The sequence below is a fragment of the Nerophis lumbriciformis genome, linkage group LG04 (assembly GCF_033978685.3).
Source record: "Nerophis lumbriciformis linkage group LG04, RoL_Nlum_v2.1, whole genome shotgun sequence".
NCBI classification, from domain to species: domain Eukaryota; kingdom Metazoa; phylum Chordata; class Actinopteri; order Syngnathiformes; family Syngnathidae; genus Nerophis; species Nerophis lumbriciformis.
Window position 1 is genome coordinate 57,280,013 of NC_084551.2, and position 18,561 is coordinate 57,298,573.

General features: G+C 43.0%; 1 protein-coding gene across 2 annotated transcripts in view; it reads right to left on the minus strand.

Moving 5' to 3' along the window:
- Positions 1-18,561, minus strand: part of kcnj14 (potassium inwardly rectifying channel subfamily J member 14) — a 39,814-nt gene that overhangs the window by 12,946 nt on the left and 8,307 nt on the right. Inside the window, exons 2-3 of one of the 2 annotated variants that reach the window (XM_061958134.2) lie at positions 15,827-15,947; positions 12,304-13,752 (exon numbers count right to left, since the gene is read on the minus strand). In XM_061958134.2, the coding sequence (XP_061814118.2) occupies positions 12,304-13,296 (993 nt within the window). In that variant the 5' untranslated portion in view covers positions 13,297-13,752; positions 15,827-15,947. Of the gene's footprint in view, positions 1-12,303; positions 14,653-15,826; positions 15,948-18,561 lie in introns of both variants that reach the window. The other variant, XM_061958126.2, reaches the window with a different exon arrangement.

Below are 18,561 nucleotides of genomic sequence, written 5' to 3' on the forward strand. Positions count from 1 at the left end.
TTTTTCACCCTTTTTTCTGGCGACTACTCCTTCCACATTTTTCAACCCATTTCAAGCGTTCCACCGTCCAAACATTCCTCTTAAACAGGACAAAAAAAAAATCAAGTTTTTTTTTAAACTGAAAAATCCCAGGTTTTCCAGGAATTCCTTAATACCATTTCTCAATTAAAAATGTTACTACTTCAACATTTTTCCACCAATTTGAAAAATTCCAACACCAACCATTCAAAACATTAAAAAAAAAAAATTAAATTTTTTTTTTTGTAACTTTTTTTTTTTAATTCCAGATTTTCCCGAAATTCCCTTTTACCATTTACTACAACATTTCTTGACCAATTTAAACAATTCCAACACCAACCAATTCAGCTCATTCAGGACATTCATGCTCCTAATCATTTTTAAAAAATCCCGCATTTCCTAAAATTTCCAAATTTCCAGGAAGTTCCCATTGAAATGAATGGGACATTTTTCCAAGTTGCATTATTCCCACATTTTTCACCCCATTCAAAGCGTTCCAACTTCAAACTGTTCAGCCTATTCGGGAATCACGGGCATTCCCTTGACAAATTCCAAAAATTCCCAGATTTCCCAGAATTCCAAGTTTTCCGGGACATTTTTCCCTTTTAAAATTAATTGGCCATTTTTCAAACTTCCATTTCCACATTTTTCAACCGATTCCAACCATTCCACCTTCAACACATTCCACTCATCCTGGACATTCAAACTATCATTTTTCCAAGTTAAAAAAAATTCCAGGGATTCCCGTTTTCTCAAACCATTTTTTCACCCTTTATTCCTGCGACTACTCCTTCTATATTTAAAAATGTTACTACTTCAACATTTTTCCACCGACTTAAAAAATTCCAACACCAACCAATTCAGCTCATTCAGGACATTCATGCTCCTAATCATTTTCAAAAAACCCCGCATTTCCCAAAATTCCCAGGATTCCCGTTTTTTCGCACCATTTTCTCACCCTTTTTTCTGGCGACTACTCCTTCCACATTTGTCAACCCACTTCAACTGTTCCACCGTCCAAACATTCCTCTTAATCAGGACAAAAAACAAAGCTGTTTTTTTAAGTGGAAAAATTCCTGGTTTTCCAGGAATTCCTTAATACCATTTCTCAATTAAAAATGTAACTACTGCAACATTTTTCCACCGATTTGAAAAATTCCAACACCAACTATTCAGAACATTCCAAAAAAAAAATTTTAAACTTTTTTTTTGTAACTTTTTTTTTTAATTCCCGATTTTCCCGAAATTCCCTTATACCATTTACTACAACATTTCCTGACCAATTTAAACAATTCCAACACCAACCAATTCAGCTCATTCAGGACATTCATGCTCCTAATCATTTTTTAAAAACCCCGCCTTTCCCAAAATTCCCAAATTTCCAGTAAGTTCCCATTGAAATAAATGGGACATTTTTCCAAGTTGCACTATTCCCACATTTTTCAACATATTCCAACCATTCCACCTTCAACACATTCCACTCATCCTGGACATTCAAACTATCATTTTTCCAAGTTCAAAAAAATGTCCAGGAATTCCCAGGATTCCCGTTTTTTCAGACCATTTTTTCACCCTTTTTTCTGGCGACTACTCCTTCCACATTTTTCAACCCATTTCAAGCGTTCCACCGTCCAAACATTCCTCTTAATCAGGACCAAAAACAAAGTTGTTTTTTAACTGGAAAAATTCCCGGTTTTCCAGGAATTCCTTAATACAATTTCTCAATTAAAAATGTAACTACTGCAACATTTTTCCACCGATTTGAAAAATTCCAACACCAACCATTCAGAACATTCAAAAAAAAAATTGTAACTTTTTTTTTTTTAATTCCCGATTTTCCCGAAATTCCCTTATACCATTTACTACAACATTTCCTGACCAATTTAAACAATTCCAACACCAACCAATTCAGCTCATTCATGCTTCTAATCATTTTTTAAAAATCCCGCATTTCCTAAAATTCCCAAATTTCCAGTAAGTTCCCATTGAAATAAATGGGACATTTTTCCAAGTTGCACTATTCCCACATTTTTCAACATATTCCAACCATTCCACCTTCAACACATTCCACTCATCCTGGACATTCAAACTATCATTTTTCCAAGTTCAAAAAAATGTCCAGGAATTCCCAGGATTCCCGTTTTTTCAAACCATGTTTTCACCCTTTTTTCTGGCGACTACTCCTTCCACATTTTTTAACCCATTTCAAGCGTTCCACCGTCCAAACATTCTTCTTAATCAGGAAAAAAAACAAAGTTGTTTTTTAACTGGAAAAATTCCCGGTTTTCCAGGAATTCCTTAATACCATTTCTCAATTAAAAATGTTACTACTTCAACATTTTTCCACCAATTTGAAAAATTCCAACACCAACCATTCAGAACATTCAAAAAAAAAAAAAAAAAATATTTTTTTTTGTAACTTTTTTTTTTTAATTCCAGATTTTCCCGAAATTCCCTTATACCCTTTACTACAACATTTCTTGACCGATTTAAACAATTCCAACACCAACCAATTCTGCTCATTCAGGACATTCATGCTCCTAATTATTTTCAAAAAATCCCGCATTTCCTAAAATTCCCAAATTTCCAGGAAGTTCCCATTGAAATGAATGGGACATTTTTCCAAGTTGCACTATTCCCACATTTTCCACCCCATTCAAAGCGTTCCAACTTCAAACTGTTCAGCCTATTCGGGAATCACGGGCAGTCCCTTGACAAATTCCAAAAATTCCCAGATTTCCCAGAATTCCAAGTTTTCCGGGACATTTTTCCCTTTTAAAATTAATTGGCCATTTTTCAAACTTCCATTTCCACATTTTTCAACCGATTCCAACCATTCCACCTTCAACACATTCCACTCATCCTGGACATTCAAACTATAATTTTTCCAAGTAAAAAAAAATTCCAGGGATTCCCGTTTTTTCAAACCATTTTTTCACCCTTTATTCCTGCGACTACTCCTTCCATATTTAAAAATGTTACTACTTCAACATTTTTCCACCGACTTAAAAAATTCCAACACCAACCAATTCAGCTCATTCAGGACATTCATGCTCCTAATCATTTTCAAAAAACCCCGCATTTCCCAAAATTCCCAAATTCCCAGGATTCCCGTTTTTTCGCACCATTTTCTCACCCTTTTTTCTGGCGACTACTCCTTCCACATTTGTCAACCCACTTAAACTGTTCCACCGTCCAAACATTCCTCTTAATCAGGACAAAAAACAAAGTTGTTTTTTTAACTGGAAAAATTCCCGGTTTTCCAGGAATTCCTTAATACCATTTCTCAATTAAAAATGTAACTACTGCAACATTTTTCCACCGATTTGAAAAATTCCAACACCAACCATTCAGAACATTCAACAACAAAAAAAATTGTAACTTTTTTTTTTGTAACTTTTTTTTTTTTAATTCCCGATTTTCCCGAAATTCCCTTATACCATTTACTACAACATTTCCTGACCAATTTAAACAATTCCAACACCAACCAATTCAGCTCATTCAGGACATTCATGCTCCTAATCATTTTTTAAAAATCCCGCCTTTCCCAAAATTCCCAAATTTCCAGTAAGTTCCCATTGAAATAAATGGGACATTTTTCCAAGTTGCACTATTCCCACATTTTTCAACATATTGCAACCATTCCACCTTCAACACATTCCACTCATCCTGGACGCTCAAACTATCATTTTTCCAAGTTCAAAAAAATTTCCAGGAATTCCTAGGATTCCTGTTTTTTTTCAAACCATGTTTTCACCCTTTTTTCTGGCGACTATTCCTTCCACATTTTTCAACCCATTTCAAGCGTTCCACCTTCCAAACATTCTTCTTAATCAGGACAAAAAACAAAGTTTTTTTTAACTGGAAAAATTCCCAGTTTTCCAGGAATTCCTTAGTACCATTTTGCAATTAAAAATGTTACTACTTCAACATTTTTCCACTGATTTGAAAAATTCCAACACCAACCATTCAGAACATTCACTTTTTTTTTGTAACTTTTTTATTTTTATTTTCCGATTTTCCCGAAATTCCCTTATACCATTTACTACAACATTTCTTGACCGAGTTAAACAATTCCAACACCAACCAATTCAGCTCATTCATGCTCCTAATTATTTTCAAAAAATCCCGCATTTCCTAAAATTCCCAAATTTCCAGGAAGTTCCCATTGAAATGAATGGGACATTTTTCCAAGTTGCACTATTCCCACATTTTTCACCCCATTCAAAGCGTTCCAACTTCAAACTGTTCAGCTTATTCGGGAATCACGGGCATTCCCTTGACAAATTCCAAAAATTCCCAGATTTCCCAGAATTCCAAGTTTTCCGGGACATTTTTCCCTTTTAAAATTAATTGGCCATTTTTCAAACTTCCATTTCCACATTTTTCAACCGATTACAACCATTCCACCTTCAACACATTCCACTCATCCTGGACATTCAAACTACCATTTTTCCAAGTTCAAAAAAATTCCAGGCATTCCCGTTTTTTCAAACCATTTTTTCACCCTTTATTCCGGCGACTACTCCTTCCACATTTAAAAATGTTACTACTTCAACATTTTTCCACCGATTTGAAAAATTCCAACACCAACCAATTCAGCTCATTCAGGACATTCATGCTCCTAATCATTTTCAAAAAATCCCGCATTTCCCCAAATTCCCAAATTTCCAGGAAGTTCCCATTGAAATGAATGGGACATTTTTCCAAGTTGCACAATTCCCACATTTTTGAACCTATTCAAAGCGTTCCAACTTCAAACTGTTCAGCCTATTCGGGAATCACGGGCATTCCCTTGACAAATTCCAAAAATTCCCAGAACTCCAAATTTTCCGGGAGATTTTTCCCTTTTAAAATGACTTGGCCATTTTTCAAACTTCCACCATTTCCACACTTTTCCAACCGATTCAAAGCATTCCACCTTCAACACATTCCACCATTCTGGAAATTCAAAGTATACTTTTTCCAACTTCAGAAAAATTCCAGGATTTTCCAGAATTCCTGTTTCTCCAAAGCCCTATTTCCACCCTTTATTCTGGCGACTACTCCTTCCACATTTTCCAACCCACTTCAAGCGTTCCACCATCAAAACATTCCTCTTAATTAGGACAAAAGAATGTGTCTATTCCTCAATTCAACATGTTACTACTTCAACATTTCCTTAACGATTTGAAAAATTCCAACACCAACCATTTCAACTCATTCAGAACATTCAAGTTTTGTTTGACCATTTTCAAAAAAAAGTCCCACTTTTTCCCACATTTTTTGGAAATTCCCATTGAAATCAATGAAACATTCTTCAAAGTTCCGCAACTCCCACATTTCTTCATCTGATTCAAACTGTTCCCACTTCTGAATATTCAGCCTGTTCAGGAATTGTGTGCTCTACTTCAACAATTATCAAAACAATTCATGATTTCAGTTCAACGTCAGCATTGGAGCATTCACACACAATTCCTTCAGGAATTGCCTCATCTAGTTTCTTTTGTTTTTTTCCCACCAACATCTGTCCTGTCCAGCCACTTTATTAAATGTTTGGGTAAAATTTGATCTAACAAAACCAGTTGAATTTGAAGTCATATAGAAGTTTATCAGAGCTGTTTATCTCTTTTATGGAGGGATGTAGTTCACCATAGAACTGGCACCCGATGTTATTAAAAAAGTATTGATTGTGAATCGAATGGAATTGATTGGCGTCCCAACAAATTGACACGATCTCGGGTTCTGTCAAGTAAAAAACGGTTGTTGCTGGACACATGACGGAGTCTTGGGAGAAGCGGAGTGCCGCGTGCCCGGCGACCCTTTCGGTCAAGGACTTTGAAAATGTCTACGTATTCGGGACCATGGTCACAGGTCATCTGCCGACTGGAGTAACCCTAGCCCTGGTATATCGACAAATTGGAACTGGCAACCGTTCAAGGTACCCAAAATTTGCAACAAAGGATTGAGGAATGCAGGCAGAGCTTGGACAGTCGGACAACATCAGAGACGCCATCCGCCCTGGAGGATGAATTTGAGGACCATTTTTTACGTGACATTTCTCCCGTTCAGACACAAACATTCTAATCTGGATGGTTTTCCCTGGCTGCGGCGTGTCAAAGTGGTTGCTTCAAGATTCCCTTAGAGGACAGTGAAACAAAGACGCAACAAACCCCTTCCCTGGCAACAATACCTGGGGTGATTAAAAACTGTTCCGTGCCTGTAGAGCGACTCCAGGCCTACAGACGTAACTCACATGGACCATGGATACACATACCCCCTACTCTCACCCAACCTTTTTGCCACCGCTTAACTCCTTAGGGGCGAATGGACGACTGGAGCAGCACTAGAAGAGCTGCAGCTTCGGAACCTCCTGTTGCAAGTCTCATGGTTTCCGTGTTGTAACTTGTTTGTGTGTGCTTATTAGCTATCGCGTTAGACATCGTCAACGTCCTCGACTGACGGGTCGCCAGGCACGCCTCTTCTCCCAAGAGTCCGTCATGTGTTCAGCAACGACCGTTGCTGACAGGGTTCCCCCAAACCCGAGATCTTGTCAATTTCGTTGAGAGGCCAGTCGGTCATTTCAATTGTTTAGATTTTAGTTTCGACAAAACAGAAGCAACTAGGAGAGATAAATAAATAAATAATGATAAATGGGTTGTACTTGTATAGCGCTTTTCTACCTTCAAGGTACTCAAAGCGCTTTGACACTACTTCCACATTTACCCATTCACACACACATTCACACACTGATGGAGGGAGCTGCCATGCAAGGCGCTAACCAGCACCCATCAGGAGCAAGGGTGAAGTGTCTTGCTCAGGACACAACGGACATGACGAGGTTGGTACTAGGTGGGGATTGAACCAGGGACCCTCGGGTTGCGCACGGCCACTCTACCACTGCGCCACGCCGTAAGAGAGAGGGAAAGGGAGCGTCCGCCTTTGATGAATATCCATCCATCCATTTACTACCGCTTGTCCCTTTCAGGGTCGTGGGGGGCACTGGAGCCTATCTCAGCTGCATTCGGGTGGAAGGTGGGGTACACCCTGGACAAGTCGCCACCTCATCACAGGGCCAACACAGATAGACAGACAACATTCACACACTAGGGACCATTTAGTGTTGCCAATCAACCTATCCCCAGGTGCATGTCTTTGGAGGTGGGAGGGGCCTATCCCCAGGTGCATGTCTTTGGCGGTGGGAGGGGCCTATCCCCAGGTGCAAGTCTTTGGAGGTGGGAGGAAGCCGGAGTACCCGGAGGGAAATCATGCAGTTGCGAAGAGAACATGCAAACTCCACACAGAAAGATCCCGAGCCCAGGTTTGAACCCAGGAACTTCTTACTGTGAAGCACACGCACTAACCCCTGTTCCACCATGCTGCCCTTTCATGAATATGTACTTGTGATTTCTTTCTTTTTCCATCCATCCATCCATCTATCCATCCATCTTCTCCCGCTTATCCGAGGTGGGGTCGCCCAGACTTCCCTCTCCCCAGCCACTTGGTCCAGCTCCTGCCGGGGGATCCCGAGGCGTTCTCAGGCCAGCCGGGAGACATAGTCCTCTCAACGTGTCCTGGGTCTTCCCCGTGGCCTCCTACCGGCCGGACGTGCCCTAAACACCTCCCTAGGGAAACGTTCGGGTGGCATCCTGACCAGATGCCCGAACCACCTCATCTGGCTCCTTCTCGCGGCTTTACTTTGAGTTCCTCCCGGATGACAGAGCTTCTCACCCTATCTCTAAGGGAGAGAACCGCCACCCGGCGGAGGAAACTCATTTGGGCCGCTTGTACCCGTGATCTTGTCCTTTCAGTCATAACCCAAAGCTCATGACCATAGGTGAGGATGGGAACGTAGATCTTGTACCTGGAATCTTGTCCTTTCGGTCATAACCCAAAGCTCATGACCAGAGGTGAGGATGGGAACGTACTGTAGATCGACCAGTAAATTGAGAGCTTTGCCTTCCGGCTCAGCTCCTTCTTCACCACAACGGATCGATACAGCGTCCGCATTACTGCATCATTCTTTCTTTTTCCTTTTTGAAATTATTTTCAGATTGTTACTACGGGGTGTGGTGTGTGGAACTGTGAGGACAAACATGAATTGATTGAGGAACCAAAAGGAGGTGACCAGGTTCTACTTTATCTGTGAGTATTATCCACTCACAATACTTCCAATTGTTTTCTCTTCAGCCTCCATCACGTAATCCCATCTCCGCCGCGCTGTTAATGTTCCCCCTTCACAGGTCGGACACGTTTGGCGGCAGTGGCGTACCACCGTCACGCCGGGAATGCAACGGTGGCACAAAGGAGGAGGACAACAGTGGGCGGGTTAATCCCTGGTAAATCTTCCTAACCCCACTCAGGGAGAATAAAACACGCTCTCATTAAGAATCCTGGCCAGATGGTCTGCTTCTCTGGCTGCTGCCAACAAAGATTTTCTACGTTTGGTCCTAAAAATCATGCTTTGTGATACCCAGCAAGTGTGCTAACAGTTAACCAGCTAACGCACATTCTGACAAGGTTAAGATCATAACATTTTTTTTGCTAGCTTTTTAGTTAATTTTGTATGTTTTAACCTAAAAAATGATGAATTTTGACACTTGGCACCACCTTGGAATTATGCTAAAGTCTCTTATGCTGATGTTAGCATGCTAAGGTTTTACGCTAGCTTTGGAGCTAATTTTTGTAGCAAGTATGCTAACTTTTTCCGTTCTAACGTACATTCTAAAAACATTAGAATCCGAACATTTTTTCGCTCGCTTTTTAGTTAATTTTGTATGTTTTAACCTAAAAATGATGAATTTTGACACTTGGCACCACCCTGGAATTATGCTAAGGTCTCTTATATTAGCATGCTGATGTTAGCATGCTATGGTTTTACGCTAGCTTTCTAGCTAATTTTGGTATGTTTAAACCTAAAAATCATGGTTTGTGATACCTTGTGCTGTCGCGCAATTGTGCTAACTTTTTTCGTGCTTACGCAAATTCCGAGAACATTAGCATCCTAAAAATGTTTCGCTAGCTTTTTAGTTAATTTTGTATGTTTAAACCTAAAAAATGATGAATTTTGACACTTAGCACCACCTTGGAAATATGCTAAGGTCTCTTATATTAGCATGCTGACGTTAGCATGCTAACGTTTTATGCTAGCTTTTTAGCTAATTTGTGTGTTTGAACCTAAAAATCATGGTTTCTAATACGTGGTGCTGTCCAGCAAGTATGCTAACATGTAACATTTTGCTCATATTGCTCAAAAGGGACAATTGTCGTCCTCCCGCGTAGCTCAGACCCACTTCCTGTTCCTGTCTACGGCGCTAAGCCTTCTGGGTAATGTAGTATGATAACACTTCATTCCTAGTTTACAAATGTATTTAAAATGTATTCATACTGGGCCAAAAGCTGCATGTAAAGTAGCTATATGAAATTCAGAATTTGTTACGGTGCGAGGACATTTTTGGTTTTTGCACCATGACTAGAGAAGGTCGTTTGCATCGGGTCATAGAAGTAAATTGCTGCGCCTGTGGTGTCATTCAAAGCATTTTAAGTAGTCATTACTTAGATTGCCCACAAGATGGCGACAAGGCGAGCGTATAAATTGACTTTTAGAATGAATCGAAATCTCCAGATTCTTCAAACATTCACACAATAATATTGCTTTCTACACCAAAATTCATCTATTTATTCAACTTCTTCTTCTTCTACAGATTTTGGCGCGCTCTACCTTCCACATTTTTCATCCGATTCAAAGCGTTCCAACTTCAAACTGTTCAGCCTATTCGGAAATCACGGGTTTTTCTTTGACAAATTCCCAAAAATTTCCAGATTTCCCAGAATTCCAGGTTTTCAGGGACAATTTTCCCATTCAAAATTAATTGGCCATTTTTCAAACTTCCACCATTTCCACTATTTTCAACCTATTCAAACTATTCCACCTTCAACACATTCCACCATCCTGGAAATTTAAACTTTTCTCTTTTCAAGTTAAAAAAAATTCCAGGATTTTCCAGAATTCCTGTTTTGCCGAAGCCCTATTTCCACCCTTTTTTCTGGCGACTACTCCTTCCACATTTGTCAACCCACTTCAACCGTTCTACTGTCCAAACATTCCTCTCAAGCAGGACAAAAAACAAAGTTGTTTTTTGAACTGGTAAAAATCCCGGTTTTCCAGAAATTCTAGGGATTCCGTAATAGCATTTCTCAATTCAACATGTTACTACTTCAACAGTTGACTGACTTGAAAAATTCCAACACCATCCGTTTCAACTCATTCAGACCATTCAAGTTTTTTACCATTTTCAAAAAAATTCCAGATTTTCCCGTAATTTACCCATTTACTACTTCAACATTCCTTGACCGATTTAAACAATTCCAACACCAACCAATTCAGCTCATTCAGGACATTCATGCTCCTAATCATTTTCAAAAAACCCCTCTATTCCCAAAATTCCCAAATTTCCAGGAAGTTCCCATTGAAATGAATAGGACATTTTCCAAGTTGCACTGTTCCCACATTTTTCACCCCATTCAACCCGTTCCAACTTCAAACTGTTCAGCCTATTCGGAAATCGCGGGCTTTTCTTCAACAAATTCCAAAAATTCCCAGATTTCCCAGAATTCCATGTTTTCCGTGACATTTTTGCCCTTTTAAAATTAATTGGCCATTTTTCAAACTTTCACCATTTCCAAATTTTTCAACCGGTTCAAACCATTCCCCCATTCTGGCAATTTAAAGTGTACTTTTTCCAATTTCAAAAAAATTCCAGGATTTTCCAGAATTCCTGGTTTTCGAAAGCCTTATTTCCACCCTTATTTCTGGCGACTACTCCTCCCATATTTTTCAACCCACTTCCACCGTCAAAACATTCCTCTTAATCAGGACAAAAAACAAAGTTGTTTTTTTGAACTGGAAAAATTCCCGGTTTTCCCGAAATTCCAGAGACTCCGTAATACCATTTCTCAATTCAACATGTTACTACTTCAACATTTTCCCACCGATTTTAAAAAATCCAACACCAACCATTTCAACTCATTCAGACCATTCAAGTTTATTACCATTTCTTTCCAGATTTTCCCGAAATTCCCTGATACCATTTACCAATTCAACATTTCTTGACCGATTTAAACAATTCCAACACCAACCAATTCAGCTCATTCAGGACATTCATGCTCCTAATCATTTTCAAAAAACCCCGCTTTTCCCAAAATTCCCAAATTTCCAGGAAGTTCCCATTGAAATGAATGGGACATTTTCCAAGTTGCACTATTCCCACATTTTTCACCCCATTCACACCATTCCAACATCAACACATTCCACTCATCCTGGACATTCAAACTAACACTCTCCCAAGTTCCCAACCAAATTCCGGTTTTCCTGGAAAATCAAACTCTTCAACATTCAAACCATTCCAACATTCAAACTATTCTTATATTCATACTACATTCTGTCAGCATTTCACTTCAACTTCAGGATTGGAGCATTCACACTCTTCTAGTTAAACTGATGAAGTCTCCCGGGCCAAACTGAAGATGGCGTGCGGCCCATGGGCCTTAGTTTTGACACCCTAATTTACATGTTAGAACTCTTGAAGTGTGATAATAATCTCTGTCTCTCAGTTACCAACAAAAGTTTGCTCTATAGATTGCTCTTAACAGTCCACAAATGCGTGCGGGGGTAAATGTGTTGGACTTGGAAGTAAGTAAGTGCTTTTACTGCCATCTAGTGTCTAAGTTTAAGAAGTTGCGCTATATAACGAGTAGCACATCAACACATTATTTGTTTTACGATTTTTGTTCAAATACTGTTAAGGTTACAAGGGACACTTAAAGCTTTGATAACAAATTCATAAAATCACAAGTTATTGGGGGAAAAAAAGCCTCAAAACATTGCTACTTTTGCCGCAACTTTCTGAAAAAGCTGCTGCAATTTCAGGCCTCAACGTTTTCAAAAGAAGTCGGCAAAGTCCTGGAGGGACTGTTGATGGCAAAAGTACAGTCAAATATGATTTGTTTCATTTGTTAGGGGCTCAATGAAATCCAAACACATGTTGGTTCTGTAGTTGCTTTCCTATACTTCATGTAAAAGCTTGCATTTTCTGTGTAAATGGATCAAGACCAGAGCCAGGACCAGGGTGCAAAGTATCCCCTGTTGAAAGGGATTTTTCACCGGTGTTCAGCTGATTGCGGGACACCGTGTGGAAGTGCCAAGAGTTGCCTCAAGGCACCGACGTAACAATGTCAGGCCTACTGTTCAGGTTCTGATGTGTGATGTTGTGTGTGCAAAAGCATCATTCGTCTCCTCCTACTTACCTTCAACAGCTGGGCTCGGACATGTGCCTCCACCAGGTGACTCTTTCGCAGGTTTCCAACTCTCCACATCATGCACAGTTTCCCGTCCCTCAGGGCCACTACAGCCGTTTTGGAGAAAACCAGAGTTTCGTTGCGCTTCTTGGGCTTGGCGATCTTTGCCATGACCGCCCCGATGATGAAGGCGTCAATAATGCAGCCCACGATGCACTGCAAAATGACCGCCATCACCGCCAGGGGGCACTGCTCGGTCACGCTTCGGAATCCGTAACCGATTGACGTCTGCGTCTCCAAAGAGAAGAGGAAGGCCGCCATGAAGCTGTTCACTTGGAGAAAGCATGGCTCCTCCACTGCCACCTCTCCCCCGGGGCCGGCCCCTGCCGACACGCTACCGGGGACGGGGGAGAGGCGTACAGAGAGGTCCCCGTGCGCGGAAGCAATGAGCCAGAAGGCGAATCCAAAGAGCAGCCAGGAGAGAAGGAAGGAGAGCGTGAAGATGACCAGCATCCAGCGCCAGCGGATGTCCACACAGGTGGTGAAGAGGTCACTGAGGTACCGCTGGCCCCTCTCGCTCATGTTGACAAAGGTAACGTTGCAGCGTCCGTCCTTGTCCACAAAGCGCTTTCGGGGCTGGCGGCTAGCACGCTTGGTGCGCCAGCGGCTCGTGGTAGAGGGAGAAGATAGGGAATCCTGGTCCAACCAGTCTACCCCTCTTCCTCCTCCACTACTTCCTCTTCCCTTCCTGAGGTCTGAGCATTCTCCGGCTTCTCCTTCGGCCGACTCTCCGGTAACACTCTGCCTCCGTGCATCAGTTCTGCTGTGAAGATGCAGGGCTTTGCCATTGATGGCGTGTGTCGGGCTGCCGGACCCGGGTGGGCTACCCTCTGCCTGAGCCAGACATGCTTCACTCTGTGCCAGCCTCATGACCTCCTCCTCCTCCACTGGCCCATCCACCACAGCACTGAAGCGCCGTTTCACACGGGCTGCGCCCATCATGCGGTGTTTTGTCAAAGTCCTCCAAGTCACCGGTCGTCGTATCAGCGGTGTCTTTCAGCAGAATAACAACCCATGCTGTCCGGTTGTAATTCCCTCTAAAGCCATTGGTCCGTTACATGTTGTGTGTGTCCTGTCCCCGCTTGCTTGCAGTACAATCAATCCTCTCATGCATAGGTCTCACAGAAAAACTGTCTGGGATCAAGTATAAGTTGCATTCATGGGAAAAGCATAAAATTAAATGCAAGTGTTTACCAATCCAAGGACTGGACAAGGCATGCAGGGTTTGAAAAAAAGCACACGGGAGGCCATGGTCAGGCACCAGGACTAGCTCTTGCACAAACTTTGGGAGTGACTGCAAACAGACAAACCAATAAATCGGAGAAGTTATGTTGAAATACCTAGCATGCAGGTGAGAAGAAAACTTCTTACGATACAGTTCTTGCTGCTCTCCCAGCCCTTGGTTTTGGCATGAGGGGAAAGGAATACCATGTGAGTGCATCAAATAATCATTCATTCGTGCACATTTTCTGTCTCTTGTCTGGTCATGTCACGGCTCGAACAAGTCCACATTTTGTCTTGGAGGCTCTGGGCCGGTGTTACTTTAGCTTTGCGGCTATTTAGCTACATGACACCACAAATTAAGATCACGTGAAGAAGTGTGCGTCTACCTCAGCAGCTGGACCTCGCCAATCGCCTGATCAGACACCAAAGGACGCAAACAGAGCGAATATTCGTAACTGTCTGGCGTCGTTTGTGACGCATGGGAGAAAGCTAAGTACACGGGTCACCTGAAGAAGTCCTTTGCAAATTGAAACCTCCAATTCCCGCTTTCAATAAGCACCTGGATGTCAGAATTTCCAACAGAGGGGAAAATTACAAGCATATCAAATCCAGAAATAGGATAGAACCTTCAACATGATTAAGAAGCAAGCATTTGATGACCAAATAAACAAAGACAATCTACAAGACTTGGTATTTACCGAGCATAGACCGTTTCCCCAGCACTCCACCACAGAACACGGATAAGTATCAAGACTTTGCAACGTCAAATCCTTGATTCTATAGAAGAAATCTGTCCAATGGAACTCCCAGAAGGAGGGATGAAAGGCAGACATACACAGGACACGCCATGTCTTCCCTGCGTGGACCTACAACAAATGAAAGTGTGGAAACAGATTCCTCCGGAAGTGGCAAGTGACATACGGGTTCATCTTGGTCAAAGCGTGCTTGCTTTGAGCAAGCAGAACAGGAATGAAAGCGACGGAGATTTTGTTTTTTTCCTTTCCTGAAGTGTTGGGGGTCGTCTGTTCGATATCACGCTAGCTGGCGACGCTTCTGTCGAACACGATCCCAGGCCTGAAAAGAAAGGAACGAACCTTTAGAACTAAAGTACCATACTCAGAACTTTTTGGGGTAAGCGTAGGGGCACACAATACAGTATTCCCTCGTCACTTCGCTGTTCACTTACTGCGGTCTCAGTGCGTCGCAGATCTTCAAATACCTTGGAATAGTAATGCTTCCAGTGTCTGTTTGCAAAAACAGAACCATCGGGTGCGCTATGTGCAAGTATCCCGTCGACTTCCCCTCTTTTGCTTTTAATCGGAACTAGAAAAGGTCTTGTGCAGTAGTACCTCAACCTACGAGTATTTTGAGATATGCATTGTCCCTCGGCTTTTTGTTGTGTGTTAAATTGCGAGCTTAAATTAGAGTTACGAACCTCCCTGCCACCGGGGGGCCTAGTAAATGTAAAATGATTGCCTTTTATACATGTAAATGAATCGCTACGTGGCTAAGCTAATGTTGCCAGAGTATTTCTGGTCTTGTCACCCTCTCCCGGGCAGGAGGGCAACACGGCAGTGCGGCTGGATCAAAAGAGATGTCGGAGACGCTTTGCTGAACAAAAAGTTGCTTCATTACAAGCGAGCGTCATTAAACAAGTCTGCAGTACCCGGAGGAGCCTAGGTCAAAAAAATGAAGGACTCCTAAACTGGAGAAGCCAAACCATCAGTTATATATTCCTTCTTTCTCTGTCTGGGTGTGTGTTAAGTCAGGACAGCACAACCATGACCATGTCAGGAGATGTTTTCGCTTAGTGTCTGGAAAACAACTGCTTTAAATTATAACTGAAATGTTGGCGTTGAGCAAGACAGGTAGTCTTTTCTCAAGGATATGGTTATCACTTTTGCATTCCGAACTCCCAATTAGAGCCTCTTTTCCTACGAGAAGTGATCCAATCCACCTGCGAATATCAAACTAAGGGGCCTTATCTTACGTGCTCAAACTGAAATACCACTATTTAATTCAACTTGGTGGTTTGCTTTCTCCAAAGTGAATATAAACATTCACCATATGCAAAACATAATATGAGTTCATTAATTCACTGTATTTGTTTTTACTTTTGCAAACTTTTGACACATTTTTCACCGGGGAGTTATTGAGTGAGACTGTTTAGAACTGTGTTTCTTAACCATAGGGCCGCGAGCGCACCCTCGAGGGCCGTCAAAAATAAGTGTGATGATCAGACACCGACCGTTCATGCAGTCTTTGTTTCTTCACTGATTGTTTTTATGGGCTGAAAAGTAGCTGAGGACTCGCCCACACAGTCAGCCTCATCTCAAGGGAGCCCCAGATGTGCATTGTGGTCTTTGAACCTGGGGAGAAAGTCACATTGGAATCATTTAGTCACTTCATCGTCATAGTACATTACACAACACTGCCAAAGAGAGCTGACAAAATATAAGACTAGATTTGAGGGGAAAAATGCTCAAAACCAGTGAAATGATCTGTGCATGCAGTTGTTTTTACTTGAAGAGACATCCTGAATTAAGATCTAGAAATTAGAAGAACATTTAAGGTAGAAATTTCCAAAATAAAAACAAGCATTATTGAAATTGCTGTGTTTTTTCCTCTATACGAAGGTTCTGAGTAGTCCTGTGTTCAATCCCAGGCTCGGGATCTTTCTGTGTGGAGTTTGTATGTTCTCCCCGTGACTGCGTGGGTTTCGTCCGGGTACTCCAGCTTCCTCCCACCTCCAAAGACATGCACCTGGGGATAGGTCCCTCCCACCTCCAAAGACATGCACCTGGGGATAGGTTGATTGGCAACACTAAATGGTCCCTAGTGTGTGAATGTTGTCTGTCTATCTGTGATGGCCCTGTGATGAGGTGGCAACTTGCCCAGGGTGTACCCTGCCTTCCGCCCGAATACAGCTGAGATAGGCTCCAGCACCCCCCGCAACCCCAAAAGGGAGAAGCTTTAGAAAATGGATGGATGGACACGTTTGGACGCCTCCTGTCTGAGCTGCCACCTTATGGTGGTAGAGGAGTTTGCGTGTCCCAATAGTCCTAAGAGCTATGTTGTCCGGGGGATTCTATGCCACCTGGTAGGGTCTCCCAAGACAAACAGGTCCTAGGTGAGGGATCAGACAAAGAGCAGCTCGAAAACCTCTTTGGAAATAAAAGAACAGAGACTCAAATTTCCCTTGCCTGGATGCGGGTCACCGGGGCCCCCCTCCAGACCCAGGCCCGGAGTTGGGGCACGATGGCGAGCGCCTGGTGGCTGGGCATGGCCCAAAGAGGCAACGTGGGTCCCCCCTCAAATGGGCTCACCACCCATAACAGGGGCCGTTATGGGGTAGCGATGTGAGCTGGGCGGAAGCCGGAGTCAGGGCATTTGGCGGTCCAATCCTCGGCTACATAAGCTAGCTCTTGGGACGTGGAACGTCATCTCACTGTGGAGGAAGGAGCCTGAGCTAATGCGTGAGGTGGAGAAGTTCCGGCTAGATATAGTCGGACTCACTTCGACGCACAGCAAGGGCTCTGGAACCAGTTCTCTCGAGAGGGGCTGGACTCTCTACCACTCTGGCGTTGCACGGAGTGAGAGGCAACGGGCCGGGGTGGCAATTCTTGTTTCCCCCGGCTCAAAACCTGCCCGTTGGAGTTCAACCCGGTGAACGAGAGGATAGCTTCCCTCCGCCTTCGGGTGGGGGAACATGTCCTGACTGTTGTTTGTGCTCACGCACCAAACAGTAGCTCAGAGTACCCACCCTTTTTGGATACACTTGACGGAGTACTGGAGAGTGCTCCCCCGGGTGATTCCCTCGTTCTACTGGGGGACTTCAACGCTCATGTTGGCAACGACAGTGAAACCTGGAGAGGCGTGATCCAACAAAGCAGCCTGGAAAGAAGGAGGGATTGGCTGTGGATTTAAAAAGGACTATTTGCGAGGAGTACAGGAACGGAGCACACGTTGTTGATTTGGCTCGCAAATGCGAAAATAAATACAGTTGTTGGTTGTGTGGATAGATGAAAAGCAGCTAGCAGGTGATAGCGTGATTATACAGCTGGATGGAGTGTGGAATGAAGGATTTCTTGAATCGCACAGTGCGGGAAAGAAGCTGAAGGAGCCTGTTGGAGTATGAACTCCACCGTCCCTCAATTGTCAGGTGGAGTGGGTGGGCAGGATTGTCCATGATGGCCAGCAGTTTGTCCAGTGTCCTCCTGTCCCTCACTGACACAAACGCCTCCAACTGCGTGCCAATAGTTTGGCCGGCTTTCCGGATTAGTTTATCAATCCGGTTTGAGTCTCTTTTGCTGGTGCTGCTCCCCCAACAAACCACTGCAAAGTACAGAGCACTGGCCACAACAGACTGATAAAAGATCTCCAACACACATTAAAGGACCTAAGCTTCCTCAGGAAAAAGAGTCTGCTCATGCCCTTCTTGTAAACAGCTTTGCAGTTGTCCTTCCAGTCCAGTCGGCTGTTCAAATGGACTACCACATACATATACTGCTCCACTACTGTCACTTCCCGTTCCTGGATCTTGATGGGCTCCACTGGGGTCACTCTCTTCCTGAAGTCGATGACCAGCTCCTTGGTCTTGTCCACATTAAGGACCAGATGGTTCGCCTGAGACCACTCCACAAAGTCAGCGATCAGTGTCCTGTACTCCAATTCCCGTCCCTCTCTGATACACCCGACCACAACAGAGTCGTCAGAGTATTTCTGCAGGTGGCAGGACCTGGAACTATACTGAAAGTCTGAGGTGTACAGGGTGAACAAGAAAGGAGTCAGGATGGTGCCCTGTGGAGCACCTACACCACTGACCACAGTATCCGACAGGGAGCTCCCCAGTCACACAAACTGGGGTCTGTCAGACAAGTAATCAGTGATCCAGGAGACAATGGATGAACTGACACCCATCCTGAGCAACTTGTCACTCAACAGAATTGGCTGAATGGTGTTAAAGGCACTGGAGAAATCAAA